This window comes from Phoenix dactylifera, chromosome 13 (assembly GCF_009389715.1).
Source record: "Phoenix dactylifera cultivar Barhee BC4 chromosome 13, palm_55x_up_171113_PBpolish2nd_filt_p, whole genome shotgun sequence".
In the NCBI taxonomy this organism is placed as follows: Eukaryota; Viridiplantae; Streptophyta; class Magnoliopsida; order Arecales; family Arecaceae; genus Phoenix; species Phoenix dactylifera.
Genome location: NC_052404.1, coordinates 4,326,221 through 4,344,614, shown reverse-complemented (window position 1 = coordinate 4,344,614; position 18,394 = coordinate 4,326,221). Strand labels below are relative to the sequence as shown.

Sequence of the window (18,394 nt, the reverse complement as noted above, 5' to 3'; positions counted from 1 at the left end):
TTGTGGGGGGGTGTGTGTGTAATGTTTAAGTCTCAAGAATAGCTTCAACTTTAGTCCTGCATGCATGCTCTCTCTCTCTCTCTCTCTCTCTCTCTCTCTCTCTATATATATATATATATATATATATATATATATATGTAGAAAGAGAGAGTCATATTGGTGGCATACCTTGTTCAGGAAAAAGGGGGAAAAAAATCTAGTTTTTGAACCTCTGAAGTCCGAAGATCCAATCTTAACCATAATTTGCCTGTGCAATTGATGTCAACAAGTTCATCGAGGAAAAAAATAATAAAAGAGAAACTAACCATGGACCACAAACTAAGAGATTATGGGAGATATGAAAGCAGGCATCAACTCAGCTGATTATTCCCTCGTAGCATATAAGCATATAAAAGTTGAGAAGAAAGCAATATCTGATTATTGTTCATAATTTTCATTGGAGCAATATGATATTTGCATGGTAAATATAATATTGATATGGCAATTTTATTTGCACCTTAAAGAAGAGGAAAAGACCAGGTAACAATTCCTGCAGGCAGTAAGACGATCGATGCACGTGATTTCTGAACCAGATTTGCAACAGAATTTCCTTAGCAAATGAGGAAATTTTCAAGCTGATATATCTAATACTTCTTTATAAATAATTAAATATACATATTTAGATCTGGAAAAAATAGTAAAAATTGGCCATTTCAAATGGTAGCATGAAAGATCAAAACATGGATGTAAAAATTATTAAGCACAGATACACAGCTCCGTTCATTTGTTTGCCTCAATAAATTCTCTGTATTCTTTCTTCATTTTCACACCAGATACAGTCCTGCAATGTCCAAGGACTAACAGGATGAGCAGCATAACATACAAAAAAGTTACATAAGGTTTCTCAAAACTCCAGGCTCATATTATTTACTATGAGAATCAGTTTGACATAAATAAGGAATTGAACGCATAATATTGATGCTGCATTTTCAGAACATCAGTTGTCAAGGTATAAATTGCTAAAAAGAAACACAAAGAAGAATGAAACTTCGAATGATATAATGTTTCTTGTGCATAAAGGCAAGATGTATACAACCATACGCTTTTGTGTGAATGCTAGGAAACATATGGCATAGTTACATATGGGATGGAATCGTACCAGAAATTAACTGATTTGTTGTTCCCTCCAATTGGAGCTGCTCATTTTAAAAAACGCATTATTAACATTGGGTAACACCTTCCTTTTATTGGAAAGGATAGTAGCTGGTTTGTCCCGTACCTTTGGCATAGCCATAACCCACCATTCATTTATCTTCATATTGTCCTAAGTCCTAACAAAGACTGTAAGATCTTTCTCACAACTTCAATCAAGAGTTCCAATTCTTCACAAAATCTTCAAATCAAAATAAAAAGCCTCCCCTCAAAACGTCAAAACTCTCCATGTCTAAGACTTTGAGCCTACCTGAATTATTATAAGCTTAACTTTCTCCTAAATAATAAGAAGCCTCTTTTATTAAAAAAAGCATTTGTATTTCTATTCAAAATTTTAGCCATGCCAGCTGCTTCGGCAGAAACTAAGGTCACTTTGATTTATTTACATTGTTTGCATATTGCAGCTACAGGGATGGGAAACAATCAAAGAAACAAAAATTTAAATCCAACGTCATCAGAAGGAACTAAATTGACCATTTTGCAACCACTAATGAATGGTCAGCAACCTCCAACACTATTGGCATTAAAAATGTCATAGGTCATAACCAGCTATGATGCTTCTTCAGTTTAAAGAATGCATCATGTTTTTTCAACTAATAGAGTTCGAGCTCAAATCCTCCTAATAAGATATTATGTTTTGACTGCATTTCCATAGGTTTTCTTTAGGTTCTCTAACCTACTATGTTGCGACCAAGAACTTGCAAGCATGTACGGATTAGGCTTGTCCACAAGCCAGGTCAGACCTAGGCCAGAAGCAAGCCCGATATTCAAATCTCCAGCCAGAGTCCAGCTCAGTTATCAGGCCCAAGCATGACCAGACTCCGGATTTTTTTTCTGGGCCAAGCCAGACTCAAATTGGGGCTCTACGATTTTCTTAGCAAACTTGCAGCCTGGGCCGAGCCGAAAATTATTTTGACAATTGTATCCAGGCCCAAGCCTGACTCATGGCCCTAACACCTGAGCCTAAGGCCAGTTTTTGCAGGGTCGGGGCTTCGGACCATTCAGGTTGCAGCCCATTCACAGCCCTATTACAGACATCCAACAAAAAGAACATGGAGAGATTTGGTCAATCTATAAAAAATACTCTTATAATTCTAGGTTCCCACACCACTTAGCATCCTAATTCAAGATTTCATGCACCTAGATAAGGACTTATTATCAGAGCTTACATATATTCAAGGAGCAAAAGCAAAATTCTTAACCTGTGAGAAATCAAATACTTGATAAGACTTGCTTGAAAATTTGAACTCACAAGCATGCAAGAAATTTGATAGAAGGTTGCACATTTTTAAAAGGATTAGGCTATTTTAGACTTGGATTCTTCAGTGTTTTCCTTATAAAGCATGCCTTCTTCAGATTAAAGCTAGGCTTGTGTAGATTCGCCATGGCCCAATTTTTGCCGAGCTCAAGCTCAAGTTTTCAGCCCAGTGGTTTGTGCCAAGACTCAATTCTCCAAGCCCGAATAAAATCGAGTCATGCTCAGGCTTGCTATTTTTTAACCTGGCCCAGTCTGAATCTTTTATATATCAATTCATATATAAAATAATACTACATAAAATTTACAAAGTGAAAATAGAAAAGAAAAAGAAAGGAGAGAGAGAAATCCTAAATCTAATAACCCTCCTTGGCTCCCCCCCTTCTCAGTGGACATTGTCTCTCTCTCATGCACTACCGCACCTCTATGCTTCGCTGCCACTATTGCTCCCTCTCCCTCTGCTCTCTCTCCCTCTCCCCACAATCAACATTATCCTCCTCCTCTCTCTCTCTCCACCCCAACTCTACAGCCGGCGACTCCTCTACACCCTCTCCCCCTCCCCCCCCACTCTCCCAACCTCCCTCATCCTCTTCCCTTGTTTCCTTCCACACTCTCTCTCCAACTACACCAGGATAATTGCCGTTATGGCAGACTTGGGTCATGGAGGTCAAGCCCAACCAGGTCAAGCTCACGACTACTGGCTTATTGCCACCGAGCTTAGGCTCGGGCCTAAAGATTTGACGTCAATATGGATTAATGGCCCAGCATGAACCTAGCTCAAACCAATGGATGCACAAGTTTAGTTATCACATGTCCATCTAAACTAAAAGGTTCTTGCACAATTGAAATCAAGAATCTTAGATTTCATGTAAAATAGTTAAGGCTAAAAGCCTTAAATATCAGCCCATGATATATACAAACCAAGGACTCAAGTCCCGATTGGACATCCCACGAGACATCGAGATGGGGTACTATCCTGAGTGTCCGACCATCCTGCCATTATCCCAACATTCTAATCGGTATATCTTGGGACATCCCTTGTCCCAAGTGTTGGAATAAAGTAAGACAACGGCGTGCCCCATAAGAGAACCAGAACCAAGGATCGCCGAACCGGTATCAGTAGGCATACCAGTCGGCCACCGGACCGATTCGAACCAGTACCAAACCGATATCACTAGTTCGGTCTCCAAAAGCCAAAAAAATTTGGCCTAGCCGGTACGGGCCGATACAGGCCCGTACCGTTTTTTAACGCAGAACCGGACCGGTTTGGTACGGGCTGAACCAGCTGGTACGGGCCAGTTCAGCATTCCTTGACCGGGACAACCGGCCCGTACCGTTTTTTAACGCAGAACTGGACCGGTTCGGTACGGGCTGAACCAGCCGGTACAGGCCAGTTCAGCATTCCTTGACCGGGACAACCCCGTCCCATAGGATTTAAAACCTTCATACAAGAATGTTGTAAACTAACCACAAGATCATAGATAAACAAAATTGTCCCAAAAGAATGTGTAAATTTCAAAAGCAACCAAGAAATAACCAACGAAAGTGCCAGCTTACCAAGCTAGTAAAGTCTTTGATGGTGGTACCAAATGATCTAGGATCAAACCCAATCTTCTGCAAGGTTTAGGGAGCTAGGGTCATTTGGGGGAGAGCTACCCCTCTTTGTTGCCTACAGGTCTCTTCTATCAAAAAAAACAGAAAGCAGCTATCCAATTCTTCAGCTTTATGTGTCATATCTTGTCACCATTTCCATTCAAGGCAACATTTTACATATGCTATCATTTTGAGATCTTTCTCATATCACTAAATTTTGGCACCTAAAATCTGTAACATGAATATAGCAGATGTAGAGTGATGCAATGCTATACATCCTATGGGCAAACAAAGGGATGAGTCTTTCCAGTGAAACTCTTTTGGGTATTGAGATGTCAGCTTTCACATGCTCTTTACAAAGACATTCCATGACGGTAAATCCTTAATTACTTGATCAAATTCAGATGCTGTACCAACTTAACTATTACAACACTTGTGATCCTATGTAAATGAAGCAAAAGCTTCCTGAAGATAAAGAAGCTCTACTGTACATGTTTCATAGGTGGCAGCGAGACAGCAGATGCACACAAGCATGAATAAATGAAATAAATTTATATGTAGTTGAGCTAACAAAATCCTAAAAGGAAGCAGCCTCACTTGAGCATTTCCTTATGTTTGAAAAATTGCACACAAGGTGTTCCCATAATTCCTGCTGCTTCTGCAATTTCAGGATCTTCCTCAATGTCAATTTCAACAAAGTGTACATTCTGATCAAATTCATCTATCACCTGCCAGGAAAGAAAGCTTCCTGTTTAGTCATACTAACAAAACAAATATCATACCATGTAAGCTGAAATTTACATAAATATATAGAAAGAAAAAAGTTGGAGCAATCTCCCATCAACTTGATGAAATGAAGGCATAAGCACTTTAATCCGTATTTCCTGACAAAATAAAAATAACCTCAACATATTTCATTCAAAAACTTAGCATCCAGAATATTGGCAATATGGCATGCTACCTATTGTCCCCATACAGCTTAAATGCATATTAATTTGGAATCTCCTAATAAAACATACTTCAACCACAATGATTCAACACAACTATGTGCTGTAGCACATTGCCTATATCCACCATCGAGCTTTATGAATGCAACATTGGGGTTTGGCTTGCAGCAGTAGTGATCCATAACTATGGCACTGTCTTGTTCTCAATCATGAATCATCTATCTTGGAATATAACCTATACCCTGAAAAGATGCAATGTACTTCTCCCTGTTTTTCTCCAACACACCATAAAACTAGTTGATCACTGTAGATAATTTGTCCAACTTAAAAGAATAGCTTTAATTCCGGAAAGCACCTGACTGATTTTGCTTCCATAGGTGAGTACATACTTTAGGAACAATCACATACTTGCAAAGGGCAACAAGAATCAACATATTCATGGACTTTTCACATCATATTTTTGAAAAACAATCATATTAAAGTTCATATATTAACATGAAATGTCTTCTCGTCATGGCAATTGTGTATTAATGTGCAGGGAAGAGCACGAACACAAGGGATCTACCATGTAAACCATGGTGATCTCACCGACAAGAAGAAAAGGAAAATTTGAATTTTGAAGGCTGCTGAGATCAGCTGGCACCATTCGGATCAAAAACAAAAAAGGAAGGGATGAGAAAATGAAAGATAAGGAATCAACTTAAGGATGACCAAAGGTCTCTTTGATAACCTGTGGTGACTCAATAGCTCAAAAGAGAATTTCATCATTGACTTAATTGCAAAGTCAAAACTTGAAAAAAAAACATGTCCCCTAGCAAAATTAAGATATACATGCAACAACTAATAGACAGAAAAAAGAAAAGAAGATAAAACTAATGCCTCGATATATATAAAATATGTGGCTGATTGTAAGTGAGAGAAAAAGGAAGATAAAAGATAAAAATAACAAAAAGAGGCGAGAGGAGAGACCTGGGGTAGAACAGACAAGAAATCCAACAGCAAATTCCCCAATCCTAACCATTAGGGTGTCCCAGGGATACTATTTTGAGTAAGTTTTTGGCTGCACATTAGTGTCCAACAATACATGGCTATTTTTCTCAATAAACAATAAAATGCAATGGCTCAAGGACATGTCAGTAGGTCTGGTAACATAATTTAACCCTTTTGGATAACAAAAATAAAGAAAAGAAACAAAATGCCACATAGAATAAGTCCATATAACTCCCTCTCATGTTGGAACTACCGATACCAAGTATAGCAAGTTTGCAAGTTCAACTTTCAATTTGGATCATCCAATATATTTTAGAGAAAAAGGGGGCGGGGGGAACTCATTAATAATTGCATTCTTACAAACAGGCCATTGGAATAAGACTATCATGATTGATGCAATTTAAGGATCCAAGTCATTATGACATGGGGGAATCTCAACTGTGCTAATGTGCAGAAAATATACTGTACCCACCAAGTTTGCTTTAGTTTTTTCACCATTATTTAATTTGCACTAATAAATGTCGAGTTCTTGTATAAGCTTTAAAAACATGGTGATTCTACCAGCATTATATAAGCCACTGAGTTTGTAGAAATGACTACATGTTCATGAACAAAAATGAATAAATTCGATTCCATCTTCTTAAAACTGATAGAGTTGTCGCTCTTAATTACATGAAATACACAACAGAATTTCTGATAAGTTAGAGTTGCAGAATCCCTGATTAGGGCCAGCTGACAGATAGCAGAAGAAGGGTCTACCTCATTGAAAAGCATGACCAAAAATGCATTTCAAAAGATTACAAAACCAGATTATCAACAGAACATTCTTTTGCTGAAAATTTCTATATACAACCATTTTACATATCACTTTTTATCACAAAGAGTGCATATACTGATAGAAAGGAGAAGCAACACTGATTCCTCTAAGCAGGCATAGAAGCCTACAATATCTATCTGGATTGGCAATTGGCTCACCAACATCAGGTCCTTCGTCATTAAAACATGAGAGTCGAGAGCTTTAGCACTTGTTTTTTTATTTACACAGCATCCATTTAGGAGACGAAGTTTGAAGATGGACAACATGATAGAGAATATGACAACAGAAATGAAATGGAAAATCAGATTCTGTAAAGCACAAGTGCATCTGTAAGGGCGTGATATCAATGCAAAGTATTATACACAGATAACATACTATTTGAATCATATTAATGGAACATCATATAATAATACCTTGCCTAAAATTGGTTTTAAAGTCCTACAAGGACCACATGTTGGTGCAGTGTATAAAACACATATTAGCCTTGGGCTTTCATGGTACAATTTCCTAAGTGCATACTGCAACAAAAAAAAAAACAGCTCAAAGTTAATGCCACCGATTGGCCACCAGTGATAACCTCAGACCCAATCAGATATGCAGAAGTCCTGCTTTATATATACCTGGCCCTTGTGCTTTGTACGCGCTATGTCAAAACCCATTTCTACATCCCTGTCTGTAATTTCCTTCTTTACCTCTTCAGCTACAGGCTGTTGGGAGGAAAAAAGAAGTTACAAGAAAAACAATACGCTTTATACCAGAAAAACATCTCTTTTGATACAAAACCTATGGGACATCAAAAGCAATTACCAAAAAGTTTATTAAAAGCCAGAAGCAAAACTGGCGGGGAAATCACCAATAATTTCAAATGTTGCAGTAATTACCAGTAACCCAGTATCCAATTTGGATGAATCATCTTTAACCAAATAGATTGACCGGTTCTACCTTAAATATTACAAACATGAAATGATGGTGCAAAATCAATCTCAGAAAGTGACAGATTTACCTGGTGAAATTCAATAAGGAGATTATTGGAAGCTAGGTATCTCTCCACTGATAAAGCAGCAGTGCATCCAGTTCCAGCAGCAGTTATCGCTTGCCTCCATTCATGATCCTATCAGCATCATCCATTAATTGTAAGGATCATGAAAACTGATTATTTAAGAACAAAATGTAGGTAGTTCTTCTGGACAATGGAAATCATGAATAAAATATTTTGGAAACAAAAAAACTAAGGATTGATATGGACAGTTAGTATTAGTCATACCCTCTTCCTTAGTTTAAAATCACAATGCGGGACAAAATTTTAATAATTGGGTGGTTAAGGTCCTTCAACCTACACATAAATAACCTGAAATACCATCAAGGATGCCATTTTGTTTCCATCAAGGTTTGCCATACCGGTCGGTACCGGTATCGAACCCGTATGCAATCCCAAACCATACCAACACTTAGTACGCCTCGCCATCTTGTACCATACCGCATACCGACACTACAATAAGATAGTACCAGTACGGGATCCAGTATCGAGACGGCGAATCTTAGTTTCTATTGTTAAAATCTACCAGTACAGGATCCGGTATCGAGACGGCGAATCTTAGTTTCTATTGTTAAAATCCTAATAGCACGGACATTTAAGGAAACGCCACCAATGAAGGTCTGAAGACAGGATGAAAAGATAGAGTTGATGCTTAGTAGACAGCCCATTGTAAAAAGCATGACAAACTATGAATTGGATCCAAACTCAATATCCAACCCCAAACAGGTGGAAAAACTTTTGAAGTTTATGGCTATGGTTATGGACACATAAGGCCCAAAATAGAAAGAACTTCCATTGCAACTAGCAGAACTCCAACTCCAATCAAGATTATATGTGCTGTGGAAAAGAGATGAGAATATGTTGTGGATTAACTGCAGAAGAAAGATGGATCCAAATGAATCATCCAGAACTGAGTTAAAACAAATATGAAGTCAGTCCAGTTAATAATATCGAGGGAGGTAAGGATGCCGGATATTGTTTGTCAAAGCAGAGGAATTGGTTGACAGATGAACAAAGTCCATAAAGCAGATAGTGGCATCACCAGAGACACGATACAATTATTTTTTACTGTGTTCCTCTGTCATTAATGATCCTCGACAAACAGTAGTGCATGGATTGATATGCGTATCATGTAATTGTCAAAGAGCTTTTTTTTTTTGAAGTTACACATCTAAAAGTATCGTACCAAGAAAAAAGTCTAACTTAAGAGTTTGTTTATGCAAATTTACAAGCTCATATTGAACTTAACATGAATGCAAGTCTTAAGGATTTATTGATAAATATTTAGTATCATGTTTCATGACTCGTAAACATGCTAATGAATGCGAATAAGAACAATTCTCTTGATAAAAACGAAAGAACATTAACCAAAAAAAGAACGACATCATACAAACATAAATATAAATTTCTGCGTGCATATTCATTCACATTTTACATAGTGTATGTTTTGTGTGTCTTAGTTTGCATTTTACATATTTATGCAATTCCATATATTAATATCTTTGCACTGATGAGTACCATAACCTTAACTTCTGCTATTGCAAAATGACAAATATCTAAATATCAATATCATGTCTTCGCTCATCATGATTAAAAGTTATCCAGAGCAAACAGTGTTTCTGAAAAGGAAACTAATTTGGCCTAATTCAAAATTTTGATTCATTATATAATTGCATCATTTATCTTTCATCATGCATACCTCTAAATTCATAACATCACTAATATAAACTAACTTCCTCTTGGTAGTATACCAAATTGTCATAACATACACAAGCAATACTGTTAATTTAAAAGACTCCCTGCATCGTAAAATATATCTATGCATAATGATTATAAAAAAAAAAAATCTTGATGACTTGTTTAGGTTTCCTGTTTTATTTCTTTAAATTTCCAAGTTTTAGCCCAAATCTCCAGAAAGTTACAAATAAACCAAATCCAAAGCCAAATTTATAGACAATAGCTTCCATAAAGGTTTGGTTTGAGGCAAGGTTCGCCGTATCCGTACCGGTGCCACACTAGCATAGTATCGGTACGGTACGGTACGGACTTTTTTTGGCATACCGAGGGTCAGTACGCCATCTGTACCGGTACCGATACCGAACCGGTAAGATACGGTACGTTTGGTACTGTCCGATATAGTACAATACGGCATACCATGGTTTGAGGTCAAGTGGATCTGATTGCAGCCTGTAAAATATAGATATCTAATCAGTACAGATCCTTGCAAGGATCTAATTCATAAAACAAGAGTTACTCAAGCATCATGGTTCATGGTGCAATCTGTCCCACTAATTATTAGCAAGAACAATCATGGACTAGCCTTATCCCATGTACGATCCATCACTTTTGTCTACTTTTTTTTTTGCATCATCTATTTCTATAGAAAGTTAAATCATACATGAACCAAGCTTTGCAACTTCTTTTTTCTCGCACATTTCACAATTCATAGTCACCTGCACTCATTATTTGGTCCTCTCAATATATATATATATATATACAATATATATATATATATACACACAATATATATATATATAGACACAATATATATATATATATGTTAAACTGCAACTTTCATTCAAAATATGATAACTGCAGGTACAACATCAGATGTAAGTTTGAACAAGGTCCATAAAAGCAGAATAATCTAGCAAAGAAAAGGAGCATGTCCTTTCCATGTTAAATCCCATTGACCTCGACCCTTGTTAAAGTAGCATTTCTTTCTCTACTAATGTTGTTCTAAGCACGTAAAAGAAAAATCAAAATGCTCCAGCATGAAGCAATCATGCAGCAAAGTGTTGAACATGTAAGTTGGCAATAATACGATCTCAACTATGTACACACCCCCAAAGTGAGGACCTATGCAGACATATCTTTGGTCCCAAATCGGCTATGCACGGGGTAGATCTTGGATACTTATATGGAACCAAGAAACTCAAATAACAACCTCTGGCTAGTATTTTTGAGTGCGGTCCTAGATCATTACGCATAATATCAGAGCGGACCTAGCCCATGTCCCATGTGGACTAGAGGACACTGCAATATGGGCCTATTTGGGCTGACCACAGGCTGATCGTAGTGTTTACAACGAATTTACGATACTTATGATTGGACTTATATAGATTTGGATTCTTAGCATGGCGAGGATGCCTAGGCTTAAACAAGAGAAGCATGTGAAAACTTGTGCAGGCGTGTGTCTAGTCCCACATCAGCTATACACTAGATGAGGTCCCAGGTCATTACACCCAACCCACCCATCCGCCCATCATTTAAAAAAAAAAGTGCATGCGTGCGAGGGCAGTTGGCTAGGAAAGCAAACTACAAACACGCCCATGCACACACAAAAACGAGAGAGAGAGAGAGAGAGAGAGAGAGAGAGAAAGAAAGAGAGAGATAAAGAAAGAAAAAAGGACACCTATAATGAATTGATTATTTGTCTAGTTAAAAATGTGCGGTTAAAGATTAAAAACCATGTTGTTCTACATAATTTAAGGAAAACCAAATTGTATTCATGTTGTTGGTAAAATTAAAGATTTTAGTTACTATGATCCTAGTTATCACGTATATTTGTACTACTATTGAGAATCATATCCACAAATGGCAATCTGCATACTTATGTTGACTCAGGGAGGGATTATAAACTTCCCTTTGGCAGTGAGGCATGTATTAAAGCAAACAACCGCTTGCAAACTTCCACTTAAGCATAACAATATGTGTAGAAGATTTAAATACTTATAAGCTGTCTTAGATACCCCATGAAAAAGAAGATCAATCTAGATATTAAGGAAAGACTTAACATTTTTGATAGAATTCTTTCTAATAAACATAATTAGATACTTCTCAACTTAGAGATTTGCTCCATAGCTGAATCCAATTTGATAGGAAATGGATCAAAATAATGATGATGATGATGACAATCATGATTATGACAGTTTCTTTCAGAAAATTTAGAACTCATATATATTCATTTGACTTTAGTTATTTCAATTTAAAAAATATCACGATAACTAAAGAGTCAGAGAACAACTAGAAAACAAATAAAAAATTTAAAAAATTTATTGGAAAGAAATGATGAAATCGGACTTCAACATATTCTGAAAGATACATAAGAAAAGAGGCCTCCACATGCAAATGTACATGAAGTCACAGAAACAAAAATCAAGGATGGTAAGCAACTTGCCCTCACATGATCTACCTTAACATCTATGTGGAAAATGCTGTCAAGCAAGGTTCATCGTCTCGGTACCGAATCCCGTACCGGTGCCATCCTATTATAGTGTTGGTACACCTAGTATGGGGGCTGATTTGGCATACCGAGTGTCGATATGTCTTCCACATTGCATACCAATTTGGTACCGGTATGGTACAGTCGGTACGCAAGAGTAACGACATGTATGGAAAACCTTGCTTTCAAAAATAATAATGGACCTACAAACATCAATACTAAGAAAATTAATAATTACAAGAATGTAGTGACAATCTGCTGAGCAGTACCTGTACATCACCAGCAGCAAAGACACCTTCAACTGAAGTTTTTGCTGTCCCTTCTTTGACTAAGATGTAGCCCGAGTTATCAAGTTCAACTTGACCTTCTAACAACCAGCTGTTTGGTGTATGTCCTATTCCATAAAAGAGACCTTTTACCTCTAGGATTGAATCCTCTCCAGTATCAACTCTTTTTACTAAAATGCCTGACATCTGGCCTTTGTTATTGCTGACGGCATCCATAGCTTCTGTATTGAAGTGCACTGTAATATTTGGATTGTTGAATACTCTGAAACATTCGCCAGAATCAACCTGTTAAAAAAACATTCAAGGAGTTGAACTTGTATCATCATCAATACTTATACAATTGATTTGCAATAATATACAAGTGCCTTTAGAACAGTTGTTTTAAATTAATCTAGATAGAACACAATGTTTTGTATCCCTAACCTCGAATTCCACACAACCGAACTATTGACCTGAGTCAATCTTCTTTTCAAAACTTTAACACTGTTGGAATTCCTGATCTCAAAATGTAGACCCAAAACTTCTTCACATTAATAAATATTTAATATATAAGAATTAATGCCTTTACATGTTTTATTGTATATAATACATTATGAGGCACCTACAAAAAGATCTTAATGGCCGGAAATGGCTAAGATAAGATCCATAGAACAAACTATAAGATACCATGATCATCAACTTGTTACAGTTAGGGAACTAGATATCTAATTTCTTAGGTGGCACTCCATTCATGAAACCTTGAAAAGGAATTGGCTCTTTAACAGTATAGACAATAAACAGAGAAAACAAAAGTGGAGGATTTATATACATGATAAAACTGTAACCAGAGAAAATGGAGATCTCAGATGAATCTCAGATAGTAGGTCTGCACAATTCTATGCTTATTAACTTGTTAAAGTGGCAACTCAAGGTATCAGATGTGATGCTATGCAAAAGATACTATTTTCTCCAGAAAGACATTCTTATTCTAATATAATTACCCAATAGTTGAAGTTTATTAGTAATGCCCATATTTGTTGTCAATAACAAAGATAAAGGTTATAACAAACATCAGAATAACAAATGTTAGAAAAAATGCACAGAAAATTTACCTGTCTTGCATTGCTTTTGATGCTCGTAGCTGGTTTCTACGAACAAGCAAGTGTACATGACGAGCATATTTGGTCAAATATAATGCTTCCTCAGTCGCTGTATCACCTCCTCCAACAACTGCAAGAACTTGCCCTTTAAATAGTGGAGATGCTCCATCACATATTGCACAAGCACTTATTCCTCTACTCCAAAATTCATCTTCACGAGGCAACCTAAGCCTTTTAGCAGTTGCTCCAGTTGCTATAATAAGACTGTTGCACTTTACCTAAAATATACAAATTGAAACAACTAGCCATATTAAAATAGAAACTTAATTGAAAAGAGCTTATTGTATTAACAACAAAAGCAGATTTTTGTTTTGCATTCACATCCTCTTCTAACATCTAAAATGCCTTCCAATGATGGACATATTTCATGAAAAAGGCAATAAATTTTGCATTTTTTGTTATCAGATTCCACTTGTCTCAAATTATCGTGTTAGACTTTATCAAGCACATAGTTGTCCAGTTAAGGTTAACATTCAAATTTTCGTTGTATTATTTGTATAGATGGAATGGCTTCATAATACACTACATGCTGCTTAAGGAGAATCATTAAATAAAACAAAAATAGGGACATTAATATCTCAAAATAGCTTATTTTGGCTGATCTCCATCTTAGCTGATTTTAAAAGCAGTTATTATATGGTGAAGTTTTTTTTTTAAATTGTCCCTTCAGAAATGCAAGCAGACACATGTGAGCACACACACGCACACAGATATATATAAGTATGACTACAAAATATCACCTCACGCTCACTACTCCGGATGGTAAATGGACTGCTCTTCACGTCAACAAATTCAACATCTTCCTGAAAAAGTTCTGCACCCCAACGCTCAGCTTGACGACGCATCCTAGTCAATATATAATTGCAAGATATTGAATAAGGAAAGAACTTTAACCGCTAGTTGGATGCAGTTGATAAGCAACTCTATACACAAATGTGCAACTCCATGTACAATGAGAAACAAGAGAAAGAGAAGAAACAATTGAGCATACGAATAGCAAAAGTGTTTTATTACCTATCCATCAAATCAGGACCACTTATGCCATCTGGAAATCCAGGAAAGTTTTCGACGTCGGTGGTAGTCATCAACTGCCCTCCTGGAACACCACCCATTTGATACCCTTCAAACACAAGTGGCTTCAAATTTGCACGAGCTGCGTAAATTGCTGCAGTGTATCCAGCTGGACCAGACCCTATGATCACCAAATTCTCGATTCCACTAGAAGGAACTGCAAGAATATAGATAAAGAACTATTTCACTAGCTTTCAAGAATTTAACAAATAACATGCCACTAACAGTAGATCTATAAGTTGATCAGCAGAACGAAATTGTTATGAAGTTTGAACTTCTTTACAAAGCAATTTTATAAAAATAGATTTGGGATATGTGCTTACAAATGCAATTTCGAATGTAAAACAATAATCAATGATGCTTAAGTTAAATATAATAGCATGGCTTTCAGCTTGCCAAAAGGAATTACATGAGCAATGGACTGACAAGCTCAAAAGAGCTAATTCACACATTCCTAAAACTATATAAGTGTGTCAATATGGCAAGAACTTTCCTGTTCTCAAAAATACCCCCCTCTCAAAACATCCTTATAATCTTTTATTCTCAACAAAATTACCTCCTACTCAAAATATGTCCCTCCCAAAATATCCATATAATGTTACAATCTGTTATAGGGGAAATTTTGGGAGGATGGTATTTTGAAAATAGGGAAGTTTCACCTCGCACATTAACACACAATCCCTATTTTCAAAATACCATCCTCCCAAAATTTCCCCTATAACATTTTACTCTCAACAGATTGGATTCCTTCTAACTATCTCGAGCCGGTTCCTGAGTAACTCACAAGAGGTGGACTCCCACCTAAATTATTCTCCTTGCTCATAAGAGATGGAGTTCTGAATGAACTCTCTTCATAAATAAGATTTATTTCTTATTAAAGTTCTACGCTTGATTTTCTATGATTGTGTCTACTAGTTTGCAGCTAGCCTAGATTATAAATCATTATTTCTTGGATCCACTTGCATAAGCATGTGCACGATAAGTGGTGTTATAATGAACAAATTTATGAAGCATACATGAAAGATATTTTTAAAAATCAGCAAAATCCAGCCTATAACAAGCACTCAAGCGCTCATGAAAATAAGCATAGCAAAATGGAAAGTCATGAAATCCAGCAAGTTTTGAAATTTTGTAGAATCAACAACATACTAGATCATCCCATTGATGCTCTTTTGAAACTTGTGGTGAATAGTCTGACTAATTCATGTGTTCATGTTAGTAACTGTTAGGTATATCGAGTTCCCTTTTTTCCAATTTTTACAATCTTTTTTCCTTGCCAACTTAGTTCCGAATCCTTTTTCTTTGACCATGACATATAAATTAACCATAACTTCATATAACATAGATATTCTTAGCTTTTTTTTTTTTCCTAAAACCCTCTTTCACCAGTCATTCCAATCAAGCACTATCTTAGATATCAGTCAACTCGATCGTGACTTACATCTTCTATGCTTTCATTTTAAACCCTCTGTCACCATTCATTTCAATTAAGGACTACGTTCAATGTCAGTCCCAAGTTCTTATGAGAAAAGTGAAATTATGATCAAGTATGACATACTTAGAAAAGAATAATGACTCAGATTAAAACGATTCCAACCAAAACACCAATTCAACAACTGTTCTCATTAGAAATTGCTGGTCATAAGTCCCATCCTCTACAAGCTTTTTATTCCATAATGGGGTTAACTTGACATATGTTTGACAAAGCACTTATGTTGATTTCTTTCGAGGAATTGAAATATGAAAGCACTTCAGTTCTCCCATACAACAATGTGACATGTCCATTTCCCTAGCTACCTTGAAGATCAAAAATTTGTAAGAGATCCTGTACAGTAAGCCACACATCTTAGGACAATAACATTATTTAGAGAGGTTAGACGAAGAGCTAGGGAATGAAGTTATCAGGGCATGTTCAGAGATTTGTGTATAACTTGAACAAGGCCTCATACTAAAGAAAAAGTAGCATGAGAATTCAAGATGGAAGTTTTACATTAGAAATTGACATTAAAGATGTAATGCATGAAAGGAAGACTGCATCAGACATCAAGAAAAGAGTTGCAAAAAAGCCTTGTCATGCCAGGTTAACCGACAAACTCTCCAACTGGAATGCAACAAGGAGCATCCTGTTATGATTGAATAGCGAAGATGAAGTGTGAGAGGCAACAGAGAAATTGATGAAAAAAAAGACATATTCAGCCATGAACCGATATTTGTTATGAATCAACGTATTGTAAACTATAAAGCACCTCTTAAACAGATAGTACCAAAACTGGTGCCTTTGAGCACATATATGGATGGCATCATGATTGTCATCCAAACTAAATGACTGCTGCTGCCTTCCAGATATGAACTATGAGTTCAGACTCATACCGTGGCCTTGGATCTAGAATACAAGGACTGGACTAAACTCACTAAAAGTTATTCCAATTTCAAGTTCTATGCATCAATGATCAGTGCAAGGATTGTTATTGCACAGAGAAAATCAGATATGATGGAAATTTTGTTAACTCTAGCTCCAAAACAGAGTACCTGCACAATTTATATAATAAAAGGTCACGGGGATGTCAGAAACGGGGATGTCACAACCATGGTTGACTCTCGTTTACTCTTGACCAAACTATGGGAATCTCTTGCCTGGTACATGCATATTATTTACTCAAAGTCCAGTTTTTCTTCCACTTGCTAATACTAGATTTTTCGCTAAAGTGAGGGAACCAAGATGCAAAATTCAGAACATCCAACCAACCCACCATCGAACAAAGCATTAAAGAATCACAAGAAAGTCCTTATGAAAACACCAAGCAACAGTTTCTTGAATCATTTTTTCATAGAACATCACTACTTGCAGCAACCTAGATACCCAACCTGATCCCCACCACAAAACATTAGTACATGAACTCAATTTAGAGATACAAAAAAAATCCATGATTCTTACCAAAATTCAAGAAAATCCAAGAAGTGGTAAAAGATAAAGAGAGGGACCGGGGTAATGGATAACCTGCAGCTGAGGAAACGGGAACCTCCTCCGTGGAAGAGGCTGGCGGCGAAGCGAAGACGGGGCGGGCAGCCCGGCGGGGGGCGCCGGAGGATGGAGGGCGGAGGGGGACGCCGTGAGGAGGAGCGGCGGCGGCGGTCCGGCGGAGGAGGAGAGAGCGGCGGTTGGGGAGGGCGGAGGAGGGCGCCGCCGAGACGACGGCCGCCATGCCGACACGAAACACCGCCATTCGGCCGGCGGCGAGAGGGCGAGAGCGTGGGTAGAGAAGAAGAGCTGGTGCGGGCTGTCGATATGTATATATATTTATCCTTTCATGGCGGAGAGCAGCGCTGGGATCATCCAATATTATCATCAGATCGTCAATAGATAGGGGTTGTATCGTTCGCACGAAAGAAGATTCACCTTCCTTCGCGCGAATCCACCGTTGGATCACCTACTAATCGCTTTAAAAGGTGTGCAAGAGGGTATTCGGATTGCTTTCAGATCTGTGCGTTGGGAGATCCAACGGTTGATACTCGCAATGGAAATCGAATCCTTCTTTCATGTGATAGATACACCCCTGTCGATGTTTTTTTTGCTCCTTTCTCCCCCTCATTTGTCATATTTTCATTTCACTCTTTTTTTTGGGTACAATTACATTTCATTTTACTCCTTGGGGAATGATAACAAAGGCAGGGGTGTGTAATACAATGCAAACATATTGCTACAAATATTAAACTATGCCTTTGCAATTACAGTCCGTATGGTATGTGACTGAAAACAAGGATGATTGTGATTTTTTTCAATTAATTAAAGAAATTAAGATAGCTATATTTTTGTCTTGGCATAGATGAAGAAAAGAGCCAGTC

General features: G+C 37.2%; 1 protein-coding gene across 1 annotated transcript; it reads right to left on the bottom strand.

Moving 5' to 3' along the window:
* Positions 1-573: 573 nt before the first annotated feature.
* On the bottom strand, positions 574-17,852 carry LOC103701664 (thioredoxin reductase NTRC). The gene is made up of 10 exons (XM_008783815.4): positions 17,550-17,852; positions 14,495-14,708; positions 14,221-14,326; positions 13,433-13,698; positions 12,324-12,603; positions 7,797-7,904; positions 7,414-7,500; positions 7,207-7,311; positions 4,637-4,767; positions 574-820 (listed from the first exon to the last, which is right to left on the bottom strand). The coding sequence occupies exons 1-10, from the start codon at positions 17,773-17,775 to the stop codon at positions 760-762; spliced, it is 1,584 nt and encodes a 527-aa protein (XP_008782037.1). The 5' UTR covers positions 17,776-17,852; the 3' UTR covers positions 574-759.
* Positions 17,853-18,394: the final 542 nt, after the last annotated feature.